General features: G+C 34.5%; 3 protein-coding genes across 7 annotated transcripts; 2 read left to right on the top strand and 1 right to left on the bottom strand.

Annotated features, from left to right (window-relative positions):
* Positions 1 to 796: 796 nt before the first annotated feature.
* Positions 797 to 5,132, top strand: LOC111285638 (centromere protein O). Of its 4 annotated transcripts, none has more exons than XM_089762670.1 (13): positions 797 to 882; positions 1,080 to 1,115; positions 1,201 to 1,249; positions 1,348 to 1,396; positions 2,208 to 2,278; positions 2,490 to 2,548; positions 2,750 to 2,848; positions 3,276 to 3,333; positions 3,565 to 3,701; positions 3,789 to 3,845; positions 3,970 to 4,067; positions 4,380 to 4,591; positions 4,859 to 5,132. In XM_089762670.1, exons 2-13 carry the CDS (start codon positions 1,104 to 1,106, stop codon positions 4,927 to 4,929), a joined length of 972 nt encoding a protein of 323 aa, XP_089618796.1. In that variant the 5' UTR covers positions 797 to 882; positions 1,080 to 1,103; the 3' UTR covers positions 4,930 to 5,132. The 4 variants fall into 4 exon arrangements, with proteins under 4 accessions (XP_089618796.1, XP_089618795.1, XP_022730921.2 ...); XM_089762669.1 differs by having other exon boundaries at positions 2,205 to 2,278; XM_022875186.2 differs by having other exon boundaries at positions 797 to 892.
* A 1,122-nt stretch (positions 5,133 to 6,254) lies between these two features.
* Positions 6,255 to 8,100, top strand: LOC111285639 (peroxidase 16-like). Its single transcript, XM_022875189.2, has 4 exons — positions 6,255 to 6,839; positions 6,929 to 7,126; positions 7,282 to 7,447; positions 7,600 to 8,100. Exons 1-4 carry the CDS (start codon positions 6,636 to 6,638, stop codon positions 8,013 to 8,015), a joined length of 984 nt encoding a protein of 327 aa, XP_022730924.2. The 5' UTR covers positions 6,255 to 6,635; the 3' UTR covers positions 8,016 to 8,100.
* A 320-nt stretch (positions 8,101 to 8,420) lies between these two features.
* Positions 8,421 to 15,691, bottom strand: HA5 (plasma membrane H+-ATPase). Of its 2 annotated transcripts, XM_022875177.2 has the most exons (16): positions 15,370 to 15,691; positions 13,323 to 13,442; positions 12,998 to 13,234; positions 12,138 to 12,899; positions 11,928 to 12,050; positions 11,725 to 11,829; positions 11,494 to 11,638; positions 11,249 to 11,413; positions 10,698 to 10,936; positions 10,564 to 10,596; positions 10,391 to 10,472; positions 10,121 to 10,281; positions 9,857 to 10,030; positions 9,248 to 9,430; positions 8,942 to 9,123; positions 8,421 to 8,779 (listed from the first exon to the last, which is right to left on the bottom strand). In XM_022875177.2, exons 1-16 carry the CDS (start codon positions 15,424 to 15,426, stop codon positions 8,683 to 8,685), a joined length of 2,865 nt encoding a protein of 954 aa, XP_022730912.1. In that variant the 5' UTR covers positions 15,427 to 15,691; the 3' UTR covers positions 8,421 to 8,682. The 2 variants fall into 2 exon arrangements, with proteins under 2 accessions (XP_022730912.1, XP_022730911.1); XM_022875176.2 differs by having other exon boundaries at positions 9,857 to 10,281.
* Between the last annotated feature and the right edge of the window lie 1,846 nt (positions 15,692 to 17,537).

Below are 17,537 nucleotides of genomic sequence, written 5' to 3'. Positions count from 1 at the left end.
CGATAAATCAAATCAATTTAAACCAATAAAATTTTATTCAAATCATATTAATTATAAAAAAAAAAACTCAAACTAGATTCAAATTTAATTTTTAAAATTTATAATATTATATAGTAATCAAAATAACCGAATGAAAATAAAATCGAACCATACCGTAGTTGCATCTAAGAAATAATAAATTTACTATTTGAATTATACTTGACCCCGATCCTAATTCTACTTAATCGGTTTAATGAAAGGTAATCATTTAAAAGATACCCATTGCCATCCTAAGCACCACTGGATCCTTGCTTAACTAACGCGTCAATGCTGATATTTACCCCCCCCCCCCCCCCTCTTAGAGTCTTCGAACCTCCGAAGCATAATCTTACAATCCATAACAATGAGAGAAAGAAAGTGGTTACCATTGTTTGTTTTTCCCAAAAATAAGGGATTTAATAGCTTTCTGATAGCCTAATTGAATCGCTAGAGATAGTCCATGTCTCACGGTCCAAAGTTCATTGAAAGACCTGAGATCCATTGCCCATTATGATTTTTTCTTTTCCTTTGATTTAAAAATAAAAAAATCTCAATTCATTTCTAACGAGGGGAACAATTATTTGATTTGTTTGCCTAGGGGTAGGGAAGTAGCCCAATAAATGGGATAACATACATAACGTAAGAGTCAGCCCAAAGTGTTTATTTGAAGAAGATTTGGGTTTGGCCCATTTTCTGTAGAAAAAAGGAAATACTAAGGCCCAATACCTGAAACATTTGAGCCCTTAGATATAATAACAAAAGAAAAACAGAGCCTTTCGTCCCCCATTACTTTAGGGTTTATTTGGAAGAAAACAGAGAAGCCATCAGTTTTCGAATCCGTTTCTCTTCCTCTGAATCGTTAAGGTTTGAACAGGTTAAATGATATTTCCGATTTCTCTTGTATTTTATTATTATTATTATTATTATTACATTTTCTTTTGAGATGCGCTCAACTTATCAAGTAGGTTAGCAAGAATAATTTATACTAGCAGTTATATGTTTTTAATTATGAAGTTACTGCTAAAATGGGAATCTGAATTGAAATGTTTGAAATTGTGCAGCAATCTAACAACTTAGCACAAGTGATGGGAGAAGTGGTAATTATTCATTTCCTATGCATTTTCATTTATTTGCTTAGTTTAGTTTAATTTGCGGCAGTATCTCACTGTGTAATTCCTACAGAATTTTATGCAAGAGGAAGATATGCAGTTGGAGGCTACGCGAGCAAGATGTACATAATATTCTCTTTCTTCTTCCCATAATAATTCCACATCTATATGTGGGATTTCTGTTTCTAAAAGAATTGAGTTTTGTTTTGCCTCTTTGCAGTTGCAAATGTTGTCAAAAGGCATGCCCAACTTACGGAGCGTCTCTCCAGGTATTCCTTCTGTCATAATTCTTAAGGCATCATTCTTTGTTATACATATAATTACCCGAAAATGATGGCAGTGATGGCTTATACGTACTTGCCTAGGACAGCTGATTTCTTGTTGCTGTTATGAATATAGAGTAGAAAGCTGATGAACATGTTCCTATTTTTATCCTTCATGTTTAGGAATCCATTAATAAAGTTTTTCTATCTGTTATTCTTTTACTTTTAGAACTCCATTAATAAAATTTCTCTCTGTGTTATTGGGAGTTTGGCTGTGAATGTTAAGTGCAAGTTTTGAATTTTGGTAGTTGGATGCCTGATCCTCTCATGTTCAATATTGTATAGAAATTGTTTGATACTGAGTTATGAAGGGTTTGTGCAATCGTTTTCTCTTAGAAGGTTGAAGAAGCAAAAGGGGTGTCTGATGCATCAAAAACAGAATTGCTTATATATAAACCAAAACCTAAGTATTAGGCTTTATATTTATCCTTGGGGGCTTGATGCTTAACCTTTTGGGCCACTATATGGGTTAGCTCTTAATTATTCTGCATGTTTCATGTGTATTTTCTGGCCATAGTTTTAGTTTTAGTTTGTGTTAAATTTGGTACGAGTGTGAACAAGGCATATATTGTTGTATTTTCTGCCCTTAGTTGATTGGTGCTCAATGTTTTGGTGAATTTAGAAGCTTACCTTTTGATTATAGGACATTTTTCATATGTAAATTTCCTGCCATAGTGAGTCTTGTTAAAATGTGACATGAATATGAAATTTTGTGGCTCTTAGAGGATTAATGCTCTAAATGGTGGTGATTTAGTAGGGATTCTGATAAGATGATATTTGAGCGTCTACAAAAAGAATTTGAAGCTGCAAGAGCTTCTCAAACTCAAGGTAAATATATGTATTTGCAGTATAGAGTAACTTTTGTATAAATGTGTTTTGTAGCAATCCATTATCCACTCTATGCTTCTTTATTTTATATGTTTAAAATTTTCTTGTGGTGCAATACTGTGTCTAATACATAAATTTGAAAACAAATGTGGGATAATTAAGCATTTTTAACTCTGACAAGAAATTGCCTTTTTTTCCTTTTGGTATTCAGAGATTAACTTGGATGGTGAACAGTGGAATGATGGGTTATTAGCTACAATAAGAGAGCAGGTATGGCTTTTCTGAATACTTTAAAGTAATTGTATTTCATTTTGTTCTATTTTAATGTTCAAGTCAGAATTTGATGATTGAAACAGTTGTCCGATAATAATTGTTCTTGCTTTAATGAATCATTCTGTTAATAATAATAATTTCTACTCTCCTTTTGATAAAAGTTGTCTAGATGGTAACTTACCTGTTTTTTTTTATCAGGTTCACATGGAGGCTGACAGAAAGGCAACATCTGGGGACACAAACAACATGCCGACATCTCATTTCCAGGAAAGGATTACTTACAGAATTGGAAGTAAGGTAATAAAATATATTAAGAATATTTTTTGCAATGTTCATTATCTATAATCTGTAGAGATTATAACTGATATTGAAATCTTCTTCTTAAAATGCAAAAGTTGAATTGGACGAAGGTGATTGCATTTAATATCATCAAAGGTTACTCAAAGATGAGGGAATATGGGCAGTTTTCTAACAGTTTCTTCGATAGGATTAAAAGTTTAATGAGAAATTGCTTTGAATTTTTATAGAGTTGTAAGATATGGGATTTAGAAAAAGAAAATTTTATTTAGTTATAGTTAGGCAGGTCAGCTTCAGAAAGAGTAGATGTACTATCGGTAAATTTGTTTCTAAGTGATCCACATTGCAGCTACTCTTTATGTATGTGCTTTGTTATTGTTGTATCTATGAAGTTATTTCTTGGGAGCTCAGATTTATAAGTGAACAGGTGATTTGTTGTCTGGAAGGGACGAGAATTGGCATTTTATATGAGACGTCTTTTGCAGGTACTATTAAAGAAGTTTTTATCATTTGATTATTAGTATGTGCAGTTAGCTATTTAATTGGCATATATTGCATGGAAAAAGTTATCACTTCAAGCCGAGGCATATCATGTATGGTGTTTTTTTATTTAAAGATGTAAACTTTTTAGGAGAAGTTGATAAGTAAATGCCTTGAATCCCTGATATATGTGACAAGGGTTGCTCTTATAATTCTTGTTTCTTTAATTTTTGTAGGGGAGCCTTGTGAGCTGTACCATTGTGTGCTTGAGAGCAAGTCATTTCTTGAAAAGATGACTGTCCTCGAACATACAATTCCTTTCTTTCTGCCAATACGAGAAGTAGAAAATGATCTTCTTTCTTCCAATGCCATGGTAACTTGGTTTCCTTTCTGGTTTTTACTTGATAAGATCATCCTATAGATCAGTTCTTAATATTTTTCTTTATCTATCTACTTTCAGAGATTTATAGATCATATTGGAGAATTATTGCAAGCTTATGTAGACAGACGTGAACAGGTAATGGTGTTGCTGTCATATTTCTTATATGGAAGTGGAATGATCTTTTATTATCCCAAATCCATAGTTCTCTTGTTTAGGCAATGTTTAGTTTCTTGAAGCGTTGTTTGCTTGATCGTTGCAGGTTCGGCTTATTAAGGAGTTGTATGGAAATCAAATAGGAGAGCTGTATCATAGCCTTCCGTACCACATTATTGAATTTGTGCTAGATGATTCTGATTGGTTGGTCCACTTTGCACTTTATGGAGTATCTCTATTTATTCTTTATGTATATTTACATAGATTAGATCTATCATGGGGATATTTTGGTTTCTTAACATTATTTTAAGCTCTCTTGCTTTAGATTGTGTTTTCCTGTAGGTAGTTCATGTCTTTATTTTCTAATATTTACTATAGAATATGGAATAACTGTTTCTTTCTCTGTTAGAATAGTTTTCAATAAAAGGTCCGATAATTAACTTAAACAATTACTAAATGTTAAGTAATTATATTTGTTTTGTTGTTGATGGGATTGTTATGTTTTATTTGTTGCAGCAAAGTAACAATCAGTCTTAGATATCCGGATCTTGTTTCCATACTTCCAACTCGAGTGAAAGTTCTAGCATGGCCAATGCATCAATTCAAGAAGAAACATACAAGCTCAGCTGTTTTGAGCAGGAAGGAAAATGGAGAAATGAGTTCCCAACCTATTCCATCTCGTTTGTCTTATGCAGAGGATGCCTTGAGAACCATGAGCTTACCCGAAGGTATTATTTTTTCTTTTCCTATCTCCGATTGAAGGGCTTCCTGCTAGTTGTTTTTTTTTTCTGACACATGTGCAACTGTTGCTGCTGAATTCATTTTGCATTCAAGTTTGAAGAAAATCTTTCATCTGATCGCAATTTCATTGCCTTGAAAGCACCTTTCTTTCTGCTTTCCTATCATTCAGTTACTAATTTATAATTGATTTTCTCAGTTCTTCACCCTTGTTTTTCCTCTCACACTTGGTTTGCTTCTTGCTTTCTTTTTATCAGCATATGCAGAGATTGTGTTGAATCTACAACAAGCCCTGAAGCAAATATCTCAGCTTGGGAGCCCTAGTTAGCTCTTCACTTTATTGTTCAGAAGTTTAAGCTTGTACAAAGTTACATGGTTGTATAGGATGAAATATATGCTTATGAATCATTGGGGTACTGTTGGTTTCATCTTTTATTGTATAGGAAGATTCCCCAACTTTAAGCCACTGTTTTTCTCCTCATTGGGGTTCTTTTCGACTTTTTTGGTGCCAAGGATTTTTTTCTTTTGCAATTATACTTGCATGACCATTGAATCTCTATGGGTAGAGAGGAATCAGATGGAAACAATTGACACAAGCAAAATGGTCTAACCTATATTTTGGAGGATTATTCTCTCACACACACATTTAAAGCATAAGTGATCTGTAAGTGTTATACATTTTTTTAACCTTCAGATCATCAAAATGGTTAAGATTAAAATATTATTAAGTGCTTATTTGGATTTACACTCTCCCATGATTAGGCATGATTGGAGGGGGTAATCGTCCCGAAAATATGTTTTTGAGTAACACAAGTCAGCGCGATGAAGACAGTCTGGTCGTGCTGCAACTTCTGTTAGAGGCAATGCCTTCGTGGATCTAGTGAAGAGCAATCGCAGCTCTTTATCATAATTATTCTATTTTGTTTTTCAACGTTTATTTATTTATTTTCAATTTATTTTGTTTGTTTCTCTTTTTTTTTCATATTTTATTTTACCTTTAAATTTTTTATTTAAAAGTTTTCAAATGATTTGTTATTTTATAAAATTAAATTTTTTATTTTTATTAATAAAACTATTATTTGACATAAAAATAATTTAATAATTTAAATTATTAATTAATTGTATAAATATTAAATAATTTAAATTTTTTTATTAAATATAATATTTAATTTATTGTTTTTAATGATTTTTTTTATTATAATTCATTTCATCACTACTATAATTTTTACATTTAAATATATATCTCACCATTGATTTTAATTTTATCTTTATAATAAATCAATTTCACCACTATAATATATAATCTTATTTTTACTTTATTTTCAAGCTCGCAAAAATCAATCTTATTATTTATTGAACTCTAAATATTAAAAAAAAAACCGTCTGTCACCATGCGAGTGATAATTGAACAAGAAAAATGTCTTACTGAAAAATAGAATAGTGTGGCAATGTCTCAGGATTGGCTATGTCAATATGAATTATGAACTATTGATTTTAGCCTTTTTCTATTGTCATCGGTCATCAATGAGAAGAAAAATAAGTCACCCATGAAAATAATATCCCTCCATCGTCATTCTTCAAGATATGAAATTCCACACAAAAAAAAAAAAAAAACTGAAAAATATAAAGTACAAAAACTCACGAGGCACCAGTGGCAAAAGAAAGAAATGCGCTCCCACTTCCTTTCTTTTCAGAAAGGAAGTGAGCTCCCACTAGACTAGACCGTCTTACAGAAGGTAATTGCCAATCAAAGAGCTCCTGCCTAAGTTGAGTAAACAAACAATTCCAATTCTCAAATATCATTTGCCAGAGTTTCCTTGTCAGAATCTGCACCTAACTTACCACTTTTTCCTCCCCCATTTCGTCTCAAGTAGTTTTTTTTTTTTCAATCCTGCTTGTTTTTGTTTAGTCTCTTCTCCTAGTCTTTATCCACTGAAAGATTCTTGAAAGGAAAGAAACAACTCCAAATCTATCCATCTTTGCTCTAAATTATGAGCACATGACATCGAATGGAAAAACAACTTCATTGAAACAATGAATTCTCCAAGTCTCTTTTTTCCAATTTTCCTGTTTCTCCATCTTACTCTAAGCCATGCTCAACTTCGAGTTAATTATTATCAGAACACATGCCCAGATGTTGAATCAATCGTCAGCTCTGCTGTTAAACAGAAGTTCCAGCAGACATTTGTTACAGCTCCAGCAACTCTTAGACTATTCTTTCATGATTGTTTCGTCCGGGTTTGTCACCATGCCCTATCTAATTCACGCATGGTTTTGCTCTCTAATATCTGAAAGCCATTACATGGTTTAGTTTATTTTTTGTATAGGGCTGTGATGCTTCGGTGATGCTAGCTTCTTGGAACAAAACCGCAGAGAAGGATAATCCGGATAATCTTTCGTTAGCTGGTGATGGATTTGACACTGTGATCAAAGCCAAGGCCGCTGTTGATAGTGTGCCCAAGTGCAGGAACAAGGTTTCATGTGCTGACATCTTGGCCATGGCTACTAGGGATGTCATAGCTTTGGTACAAATCTTATATTCTACAATTAATTCAAAGTTGAGAGCTACACAGAAGAAACTTATTTATTCTTTGTTTAATACGATATGTTAAAGCTGCTAGCTGGCTAATCGTCCACCATTCTCTTGTGGAATCCCTTTTAGTAACTTTTTGTGATGCAGACTGGAGGCCCATCTTATGCGGTAGAACTGGGAAGACTTGATGGTAGGATCTCTACAAAACGCAGCGTGCGGCATCATCTTCCTAGTCCAGATCGCAAATTAGACAAACTCAAGGCCATGTTTGCCTCTCATGGTCTCACTCTTACGGATATGATTGCACTATCAGGTACTTAGTTTCCTTAGAAAAGCCAACTTGTTCGACCTTTTAATCAAATCAAATGCGTTTTTTACCAAAGTTTTGATCCCATGTTAATTTGGATAGGACTGACTCTACATTATATCTTCCAATATGGTAATTGGCAATATATCTGTCTGTAGGAGCACATACAATTGGGTTCTCGCACTGCAACCGATTCTCCCGACGAATTTACAACTTTAAAAGCAAGAGCAAAATTGATCCTACACTTAATCCACCATATGCAAGGCGGCTCAGACAAATGTGTCCGGAAAAAGTAGACCCCAGAATGGCCATTGACATGGACCCAGCCACGCCTCGAACATTCGATAATGTGTACTACAGGAACCTTCAACAAGGAAAGGGACTTTTCACCTCCGATCAGACATTGTTCACCGATGCAAGGTCAAGAACTGCTGTTAACATATTTGCATCCAACAAAACGGCCTTTGAAGAGGCTTTTGTGGCTGCAATAACCAAGCTTGGGCGGATAGGGGTCAGGAGGGGAAAACAGGGTGAAATCAGGCATGATTGTGCTGCTGTAAACAAGATTATCTAACTTGTTTGCTTGCAATATTTTTCATCCTTGAAAATTTGAGTCGGTTAAAATGCAAATAAAGAATAACCTTTGTCTCGTTTTATCATTTGGATCCTCGTATCATATTGGCCACGTTCTGAATCGCACTAAATGGTGGCTCTGCCACTGAAAAAGTGACCATACAAAAAAGATAGAAATAGAACAACCAAATAGAGCGTCAAGTGAATGAACGGTCTACGCTTTTTTTTTTTTTTGTTTGTTTAAGCTGCAGCGCTGCACAAAGCTTGTTTGGGGGTTAAACTTTGTATCTAAATTTAAAACCATAAAAGGTTCATCCACCTCGCAAGAGCAAGAAGCAGAGGTATTTGTGATGTAACGGCAAGAAAAGAAAAACAAAACAGAAGGGTGGGACTTGGGAGGAAGAAATGGGTAAGCAGCTATAAAAGCTGGTGTTATTTTGCTGTTAAAGGAGAATAGTTCCTTACATCTCTGCATTAAAAAACAGAGTAACAACGAACATAATTCCAAGATTTAGGAAAAGGAAAATGACCCTATATCTAGACTACTAAATATATTAATATTCATCATGAACTGGGCCTTGTTCGTCATCATAATTTTTTTTTTTTTTTTTGAGGGAAAGATCATCATAAACATGATTCTAAGTTTTATCCAAAACTCTCTTTGCTCTTTAAACTGTATAATGCTGTTGAATGGTATCTATATCAAGTCCCTTCAGCTTAACAACTGATTCAACATGCCCCTTCAGTGTATTCAGCTCCCTCAGCCTATAGAATGTATAAATAAAATCATCATGAAAAGCGATAATGATAAAACATTTCACTAGATAATTTCTTTTAGAAAGAGGCAAAAGGACAATAACAAGTACCCTCGAGCATTTTATTTGTGCATATGCACGGTTAAGTAGCCGAAGAAATTAGTTCACTCACCTTGCAACCTCAGCCCTGCGTTTGGCCTGCTCCGCAATCTCTGAAAGTTCCCTGTAACTACTCCTTTCACTGAAAAGGTTTGAGGTTTCAGGTGGTTGAAGGCCATGCAGAGTTCTCTGTGCAGCGGCCCATTGTGCCTCTCTTTCCTCTTTTCCATAATCTTTCTTTGTAGTGAAGGCAGTCTATGATGCGCAGACAGCATAAGTGCAATTGAATCAGAAACGGAAAGGTTGAAATTCATGAGGCACAAGGAAAAAGTCAAAGCTCTTCATATTGGAATCGCAATTACAAATGAATGAATCATACCTTGTTCTCCAAAAGGTTATCCCAAGCCTTTCCACTAAGAATGTAGCGGATTGCAAATTTGATAAAATCGAGTGGGATATAAGTCACCACACTGTAAAGCCAGATTACACCAGCCCATCCCCAACCCATACCATTAATCCTTGCAAAACCCCAGTTTGCATAGACAGCTATCAAAGTGGCCACCTGCCAAATACAAGTGGGTTCATTATGTTATAACAGGGAGTTATCTATTACGCTTGTAAAATAAATACAAAAAGGATTTAAGTGAGTTCGATGAATTAGCAAAAAGTTAAAATCCATGAAGTTGAATTTGTGAAGCTTATCATTTACCCTTCACCTTTTATTATGTAAATAACATAATATAAACAACCACAATTTCAATAGCATCGGTGGTACACAGAACTTCACTGCAACATGAAGTATGTATTCCAACTTAGCTATAGAAGTTAGATAACTAGTTGCTGGGGACTTTGACAAGAAATTATGAAAAAAGATGTCTTTTCTAGAGACCTGCTTTACAGAAAATGAAAGTGGGCCTGCTAAAATTGTATGAAGAAAAAGGCAGACTTTTGAAATAGATATCTAAAAAGATAGGTTAAATTTTCTTACCAGCTGAGCAACTATAAAAGCAGTGACTAGAAGAAATCCAGGACGTTCAAAATAGGACCAGCTGCGAGACCGTGTGACAAAAATGAGGGCCTGACTCACAATACTAACTTGAAGGTATAAAGCTGCCATCATTTTTTCAGGACTATCCCTCAGTGATCTAACATTAAACGTGTCCTGAAATATAGGAAAAGGAAACTTAGCGAAACCAAAAGAAATCTCACCAAAATAATACATAAATGGGGCATAGAAAAAGGTTGTTCTTACTGAGAAGAAATTGGTGTCTTTCATTGCCCAGAAGAATAACACAGTCATTAGTGCTAAGTAACCGCCAAGCACAATGCCAGTAGAGAAAATCTCCTTGAGTTTCCAGCTGTCTGGCTGTGGAGATGGCTTTACTCTGTCCTTCGAGATTGTCATGATTGTACCTATAGATGTGATGATGAATTAAATCAGCTTCTAGAACATGGTGGGTTGGTCCTGGTGACATGTACAATAAGGCATATTGATGTAACAATCTGATAAAGATCATCTCACCATCGTTTAGGATGGCAATAATTAAAACCATGAAGGGCGCAAAGTCAAACTTCCATATCAAGGCGATAAACATGAAGCCAAACTGCCAAAATGAAAATGAATAAACTTAATCCATTTGTAAAATTATCTAGCATTTTTAGTGTTCATGTCTCAGCAAGTCTTTATACACTTACCACAATTCGAATGGTAATTGAAACTGCATAGATCTACAAAGTTGAAAAGAACAAGACAAAAAGTTACAAACATTTGCACTGTGGAACGAAAGGACTGTAAAATGCAAACAAAAGTAAGCTAAGATATGGCTAACCGTGTAGTTCTTCATCCTTTGGAAAATAGCCCGGCTGGTAAGCACTGCACTGATAATTACACTTAGGCCAGGTTCAGTAAGTACAATGTCTGAAGCACTTCGAGCGGCATCTGTAGCATCAGCAACAGCAATCCCAATGTCTGCCTTCTTTAAAGCAGGGGCATCATTGACACCATCTCCTGTCATGCCGCAAATATGTTTCCTCTCCTGTAGCCTCTTAACAATTTCGTATTTGTGTTCTGTAATTGACATGAAAAGGAATTGTTAGGGGAAAAAAACTTAAAAGAGTAAATGACCCTATAGAAAAGAAATTTAGTAACACTGTAACAAAGGACCTAACAATATCAAAGGTGCCTGCATAATGTGCATGATAACAAGCGGCCGGTGTTACACAGGACTCTTTTCTTTAAAAAGAAAAGAAAGCAAGAATATCGGAGTTACAAATATATCATCTTTATTATCAACAAAATTCTTATTAAAACATAGATTTTAAAATTTTCCATTTTCCAGAATATCACATATTTAGGAAGAAATTGTACAACTAAACACACCTGGAAATACTCCTGCAAATCCATCGGCCTTCTCAATCAATTCATCTATAGGGAGGGCAGCAATGGAAGCATCCTTGTCTTGGCCCAGCAAGGAAGATGAAGGATACATGTTTGTTCCCATTCCAAGCCTCCTGCCAGTTTCTTTGGCAATGGCAAGCTGATCCCCTGCACATAATAGAAAAATATAATATTTACTCATGAAATTATACTGTTCAATATTAAAATAATATTTAAACAACTCTTACCGGTAATCATCTTAACATTCACTCCAAGGTTTAGAGCTCTTCTGATAGTTTCTGCACTATCATGCCTTGGAGGATCAAACAGTGGCAACAAACCAATAAACTGCCATGGTGCCCCAGGACTCTCTTTTGTTTTCTCGGGCACTTCCTGCAGAAACACAAATCAAACAATATGATTTTACCCCTATTTACTTGCCTAATCAACATGAAGCATGCAAAGTTTAATTTCCAAACCTGTCTTGCAACAGCTAAAGATCGAAGTCCACGTTCAGCAAATTTATCAATAACCGCATGAACCTTTTTCCTGACATCTTCTTTACAATTGCAAAGATTTATGATCTATTTCAGAAAAAAAAAAAAAAAGTGTGTAAGTTGGAAGTTATCTACCTAAAACTTTCAAAAGGGAAACTTTCAAAATGAGAAAAAAGTATTATTACCTGCTCTGGTGCACCTTTGCTAGCACGATGCCAGTTTCCATCAGAATCAATGTAGGTTAGAGCAGTTCTCTTGTCTACAGGGTTGAATGGTAGGAAGTGAATCTCTCGAATACCAGCTCGTGCCTGGCCAATCGGAATAAAAAAATGACTAAAGAATCGTTGGACCCAATCCTAGATAAAACAGAAGAAAGACCAGGAAGAAAATAATACCTCCTTTGGATCTGCAAGCATTCCTACAATTGCAGCATCAATAGCATCCTGATTTTCAGTCCTTGAAGCCCTTGCTGCATAAAGGATAATATGCTCTTTTTCTACTCCCTTTGCAAACACTTCAACTAGGTTTCTATCAACAGTAAGTTTGTTTAAAGTCAGAGTCCCAGTCTTATCACTGCATAGAACATCCATGCCTGCCATTTCCTCAATGGCTGTCATTCTCTTTGTGATAGCCCCTTGTTGAGAAAGCCTATGGGAACCAATAGCCATGGTGACGGACAACACAGTTGGCATGGCAATTGGGATTCCACCAATCAAGAGAACTAGTAAATTGTCAATTCCATCCCTATACCTGCGGTGCTGTATTGGGTACATGACTATTATCTCAACGATTATTCCAACAGCAATAGAGCAAATGCAGAAATTACCAATGGCAGTAAGAACTTTCTGGAAATGCCCAACTTGATTGGTGCTGTCCACTAGATGGGCAGCTTTACCAAAGAAGGTGTGAACACCAGTTGCAATAACAACTGCTTCTATTTCACCCTGTTTACACGTTGAGCCAGAAAACACTTCATCTGATGGATTCTTCGTGACAGGAAGAGACTCCCCAGTGAGAGCAGATTGATCTATCTTCAAAGGGTCACCCTCAAGAAGACGAGCATCAGCAGGAACTATGTCTCCTAATTTAATAGTGATAATGTCCCCTGGAACCAGAATTGCTGCTTCTTGCTCACTCCATCGACCATCTCTAAGAACCTACGTTATGGTACAAGAACAACAAGTTGAAATCATGATTAAAATACGACAGAAAGATGGCTCTATGAACTGTTAAGTTCTGAATGTTTCATTTTCACCTTAGTTTTTGGAGCAAGATTAGCCATGAGAGCAGCTGCAGCGTTACCAGCATTATTTTCTTCAATAAAACTGATGGTGGAGTTGATCAGCAACAAGACAATGATACCAACGAAGTCCTGCCAGTCCGGAGGCCTTCCACTACCATTTGCCAAGGCAATAGCCATTATAGCAGCAGCTTCCATGACCCATGACAAAGGGTTCCACATAAAACCCAAGAACTTGAGAAATTTGCTCTCCTGTTTGCAAGGTATAATAACAGATTATACAAGCAATATACAAGCTGAAATTTAACAAACTCATATGTAAATGGTTTATGATATGGACCTTTTTCTCTTCTAGTTTGTTTGGTCCAAAAACTTGAAGGCGAGTGGTGCCTTCCTGGGTAGTCAAGCCTTCTCTTGTACATTTCAGCTGCTCGAAAACTTCCTCAATAGGAATCCGTTCCTGTAAGCAAGTATCACTTCCTTAGCCAACTTAAATGGCAAAAAATGCATTTTTGGAGTATGCCTGTTGATTTAGCTTGTGATTCCATTCATCCATCCAAGAACCGGTGTTTTTTTTTTTTTTTTTGTCTTCATTTTCAAAATCAATTAAATAAAATTTCAATTGTGTGGTTTTGTCCCGAGAGAAATCAAGTCTAGCAGAACAAAGAACTCCAAATATGACTAGTGACAACCAATAATCACTTTATGATGATAATAATGATAAGAATCTACTTTTGAAGAAAATGTTTCGGTACAAAGGCTAGATTTGCAGCTAAATTTATCTAAGAATAGCATCTTTTCTTAGAGAATCTGAGAAGCCACAAACGTAGTGGCGTCTAATCTACCTATGTGGAATCTATACTTTTCAAAGTAACCCACCTGATCTCAGGCACTAAACAAACCAAATGCTAGCAGAACCTAATTCGGGGAAACAGAACCTCCCCCTCAACTCGTAAAGAGATTCACATTGATAATGTGAAACCGAGCACATTTCAAAGACAAGGGGTCTTAAAGTCAAAATGTTATGCCCACCCTTTGATATTTACAGCCCATCAATTGAAATAATAATTAATTAATACTAATTTATTTACGAATAATAACATAAGAGTATGACTATGACCCATTGAAATTGTGTATACTTTCAAACTATTAAAACCCTTATGGCTGAAGAAATTATCGAAACTTTTATTAGTATTATAAACAGAATTATACTCTCTTTTTTAATATAAAAAGGTATTATCCAATTCCAAAGAAATTTTGGCCAAAAAAAAAATCCAAGAAGTAAAAAAAGTACAACAACATACATATGTCAAATTTATAATATTGTAAGATTATTAAATAGAATTCTTTTTTCTAAAAATACGGGAAATTATATAGCATCAATTGTAGGACAACGAAAAATGGCAAGCCTTTTTGCTTACGGCGCGTAGGTACAAACGGCATATGGTAAAAAGCCGTATAAGTAAAATTGGTGAGTTAGGTCAGATCATGATTCTCTCTTAGCCATCAAATCCATTTGTCAACCACGTTCTCGAGTGATTCGCAAGCCTTATCGACCCACTTGGATCATGTGATTTGGTCACTCAAAATTATCAAAAAGCGAAACTTAGAAAAGAACTATAGGAACTTTGGTTTGTTTTTCAATAGCAAAATCATCGGTGAATACAAACGCAAGATTTGTGGCGAAAGTAATGATTCCTACACTCATTACTAGATCTTAGCTGAATCCAAACCTCTTTTTTTTTCTTTGAGAAAAAGAGGAAAGTGAAAAGCGAAAAATGGAGTTACTGGAGAAAGAAGGGGAGAGAATAGATAGAAACAGAGAGTGAAAAGGATGTGATCAAAGCACACGATGGAATATCGATTGAGGAGGAGAAAAATAATAGCAAATCTTGCCAGACACAGAATATGTAAAGCTATTAATCAAAGAAAATTAAAAAAAAGGAGATATTAGTATTAAAGTATACAAAAGTAAAGAGCAAGTCGTAACAGAACGTGTCACTTAATTTCTTTGGTATGTACGAAATGCTTGGAAAAAAGAAGCAATGAAACGACTATACTGTCGTTTGAATCATATAGCATGACTTTCATCTAACAACAGAAAAAAATAATATATATCTAGGGAAATGGTTTTTTGCTTTGTTTGGCTAAAATTCACACAAAAAAAATTAAAAGAAAAAAGAAGCAAAGCATCGCCTGAATCACGCATGGTGAATTTTTTTAAAAAATCGAAATTCAATTTCAAAACAGAGAACGGTACAAAAACACATGATTCAAATATAATCACCTTTTTTTTTTAATATAAAAAACAAACACAAACCAATACATATAGACTTGAATGTATCAAATTAATATGATTGATTTAAAGGATGAGAGAAAGATTATACCAGATCGACGGCCTCGTTTTTGATCTCCTCAAGGCTGATGCCCTTGTCGCCACCCATCTTCCAAGCTTAGTTGGAGAGCAGCAAGAGAAGGAACAAAGCTTTTGGGGTATAGAAGCCAATACCAAAGGAAACACCGAGACTCTTAAATACTCATATTCAAACCGAGCAAAAAGTCTAATACTAGTCTAATACTAATACAAAGAAGCACCACTAAGAAAATCTACGAAGAAAAAATGAAGGTAGAGCAAGAAATAGAGGCACGTTCCTTTTTTTCTTTTCTTTTCTTTTTTTTTTTTCTCTTTTGGATCCTATAAACGTAAATGAATGGAGCCTCTGTTTTTGGATCTTATATACGTGAAATGGCGGAGGAGGAGCCTTAATCGCTGCCCTAGATTTATAGTACGGAAAGAAGAAGGGCCACAGAACGCCACTGTGGGACCCGCTTAGCCTGGTCCTTCATCCCTTATTTGACCCGCCACGCGCTGCTTCTTTCAGTTCACTTTACACGCTTGTCTCCAAAATCTCCACGGACTTCTCTTCTCTTTAACAATTTTTATTTTTTTTTGCTATAGAAAGAAAATCTCTAGGCTTAACTTTATTCTGTACTATAATTATAATTATACAAACGCCTACGACATCTACAAATTTTGGCCGCCAATAGATCGTAGAAATCTTGATGCAATGAATCCAAATAATTCTCATGATTTTATCTTTCTTATTATTGAAAATTGTAAATTTATCAATTTGAACCATTATTTTCGGGTATGACAATCGTATATCTTCAAATACTTTTCATAAATGATTTTTTTTGAAAAATTGATAAATCAAGGTCATTTTCTTTTTATTATTATGATTGGAAGATGATTTAATCAAAATAAATATTTTTATTATTTTTTTGTTTATTTTTGCTTTTTTATTGTTTGACGTCTTGTCAATTGGAGCAACCGAGAATAAAGGCACAAGTGCAATTGGGGCAAATGGGAAAGAGCGGGGCGTGCTAGCAACGCGAGGGTGGAGGCAGAATGATAGTGCAAGGCAACAGCCGCGGAACGAAATTAAATAGAAAATCTTGCTCAATATAAACTTTTATTATCTCTACCCTCTATAGCCGCACCCTTTGTCAAAAAGGTTACGTGTCAAACTGTGGTGGCTGAGGGTAGGAAATTTCCGTTCATAACCGGCTCCAAGTTGAGGTATTGTCTTCAGATGTCCCCCACAAGCCACAATCTCTTTCAATCGCAATTGTCTAATACTCATTGGATGTTCCTTTTTTTTCTTTTTCTACCCAAATAGAAAATTGCCTAATTGTTACAATAGTAATGCAAAAGTACATTTATTTTCTTCTTCACCGTACATTTCTTCATTAATTTTGTATTGTTTAGTCATGATGCAAACAAAAATCTTCATCCTTTAGGCCGGAATATCTGCCTTATTCAATTGCAGATGTTTTCCTTAGGCTCTGATAAGGGACACAATTTTTTTATTTATTAGGTTAAGTCATCTAGAGGCCTAGTTGTATTCACTATGAACGGTAAGTACAAATAAAGGAAAATTTAAAGAAAAGGAGAAAATCTTAATGTACCATTAAATTGACATATTTGTATTAATTATCAAATATCAAAGAAATATTATTTGAAAAAGGAAAGATGAATTTGAAATAATACATTTGAATGAACACATTATACGTAAATTAATTAAGATTTAATATGTTTATACATTTTTTTTACAATAATATGTCTATAGATTAAAGAAAATTAATTTTAAATTATCTTTTTTAAAAAATAAATTTTTAAATATCTATAATATTTAATATTCAATAATAAATAGATATGAAACAAATTCTTTAATTTAAGAATAATTGCGACTCCTATTTATTATATATAATTTAAACTAAATTTGAAATTCACACGATTTATTAAAAACTCTAATGCATATTTGATGGTTATGAAAAATATGATATTGATGACATCAGAGTTATTTGCCTGATTTTAAAAACTGTAAGTCAAGAAAAATATAGTAATCTAATAGTATTATAATTTATACACTACATTGCAAAAAAATATTTTTTTTTTTTCCTCTTACGTTTATTTTATTTTTGAAAGAACATCACTCACCTTCATCAAAACCTAAAATTGGCTTGCAATTCGGTACCACTAATGAAATTTATG

The sequence above is a fragment of the Durio zibethinus genome, chromosome 6, assembly GCF_047325235.1.
Source record: "Durio zibethinus cultivar Kanyao isolate XHJ-2024 chromosome 6, ASM4732523v1, whole genome shotgun sequence".
Taxonomy (NCBI): Eukaryota; Viridiplantae; Streptophyta; class Magnoliopsida; order Malvales; family Malvaceae; genus Durio; species Durio zibethinus.
This window is presented reverse-complemented; position numbering and strand designations above follow the sequence as displayed.

Bases quoted from the DNA above. Each gene is read 5' to 3' on its own strand.
- LOC111285639 (XM_022875189.2), top strand. From the start codon at position 6,636: ATGAATTCTCCAAGTCTCTTTTTTCCAATTTTCCTGTTTCTCCATCTT. The intron at 6,840-6,928 runs GTTTGTCACCAT...TTTTTTGTATAG, and splicing joins TTCATGATTGTTTCGTCCGG to GGCTGTGATGCTTCGGTGAT. The intron at 7,127-7,281 runs GTACAAATCTTA...TTTGTGATGCAG, and splicing joins CTAGGGATGTCATAGCTTTG to ACTGGAGGCCCATCTTATGC.
- HA5 (XM_022875176.2), bottom strand. From the start codon at position 15,426: ATGGGTGGCGACAAGGGCATCAGCCTTGAGGAGATCAAAAACGAGGCC. The intron at 11,639-11,724 runs GTTTGGAAATTA...GTGTTTCTGCAG, and splicing joins CTTTAGCTGTTGCAAGACAG to GAAGTGCCCGAGAAAACAAA. The intron at 8,780-8,941 runs GTGAGTGAACTA...TACATTCTATAG, and splicing joins CGCAGGGCTGAGGTTGCAAG to GCTGAGGGAGCTGAATACAC.
- LOC111285638 (XM_089762669.1), top strand. The intron at 2,849-3,275 runs GTAATAAAATAT...ATAAGTGAACAG, and splicing joins CTTACAGAATTGGAAGTAAG to GTGATTTGTTGTCTGGAAGG. The intron at 3,334-3,564 runs GTACTATTAAAG...TAATTTTTGTAG, and splicing joins ATATGAGACGTCTTTTGCAG to GGGAGCCTTGTGAGCTGTAC.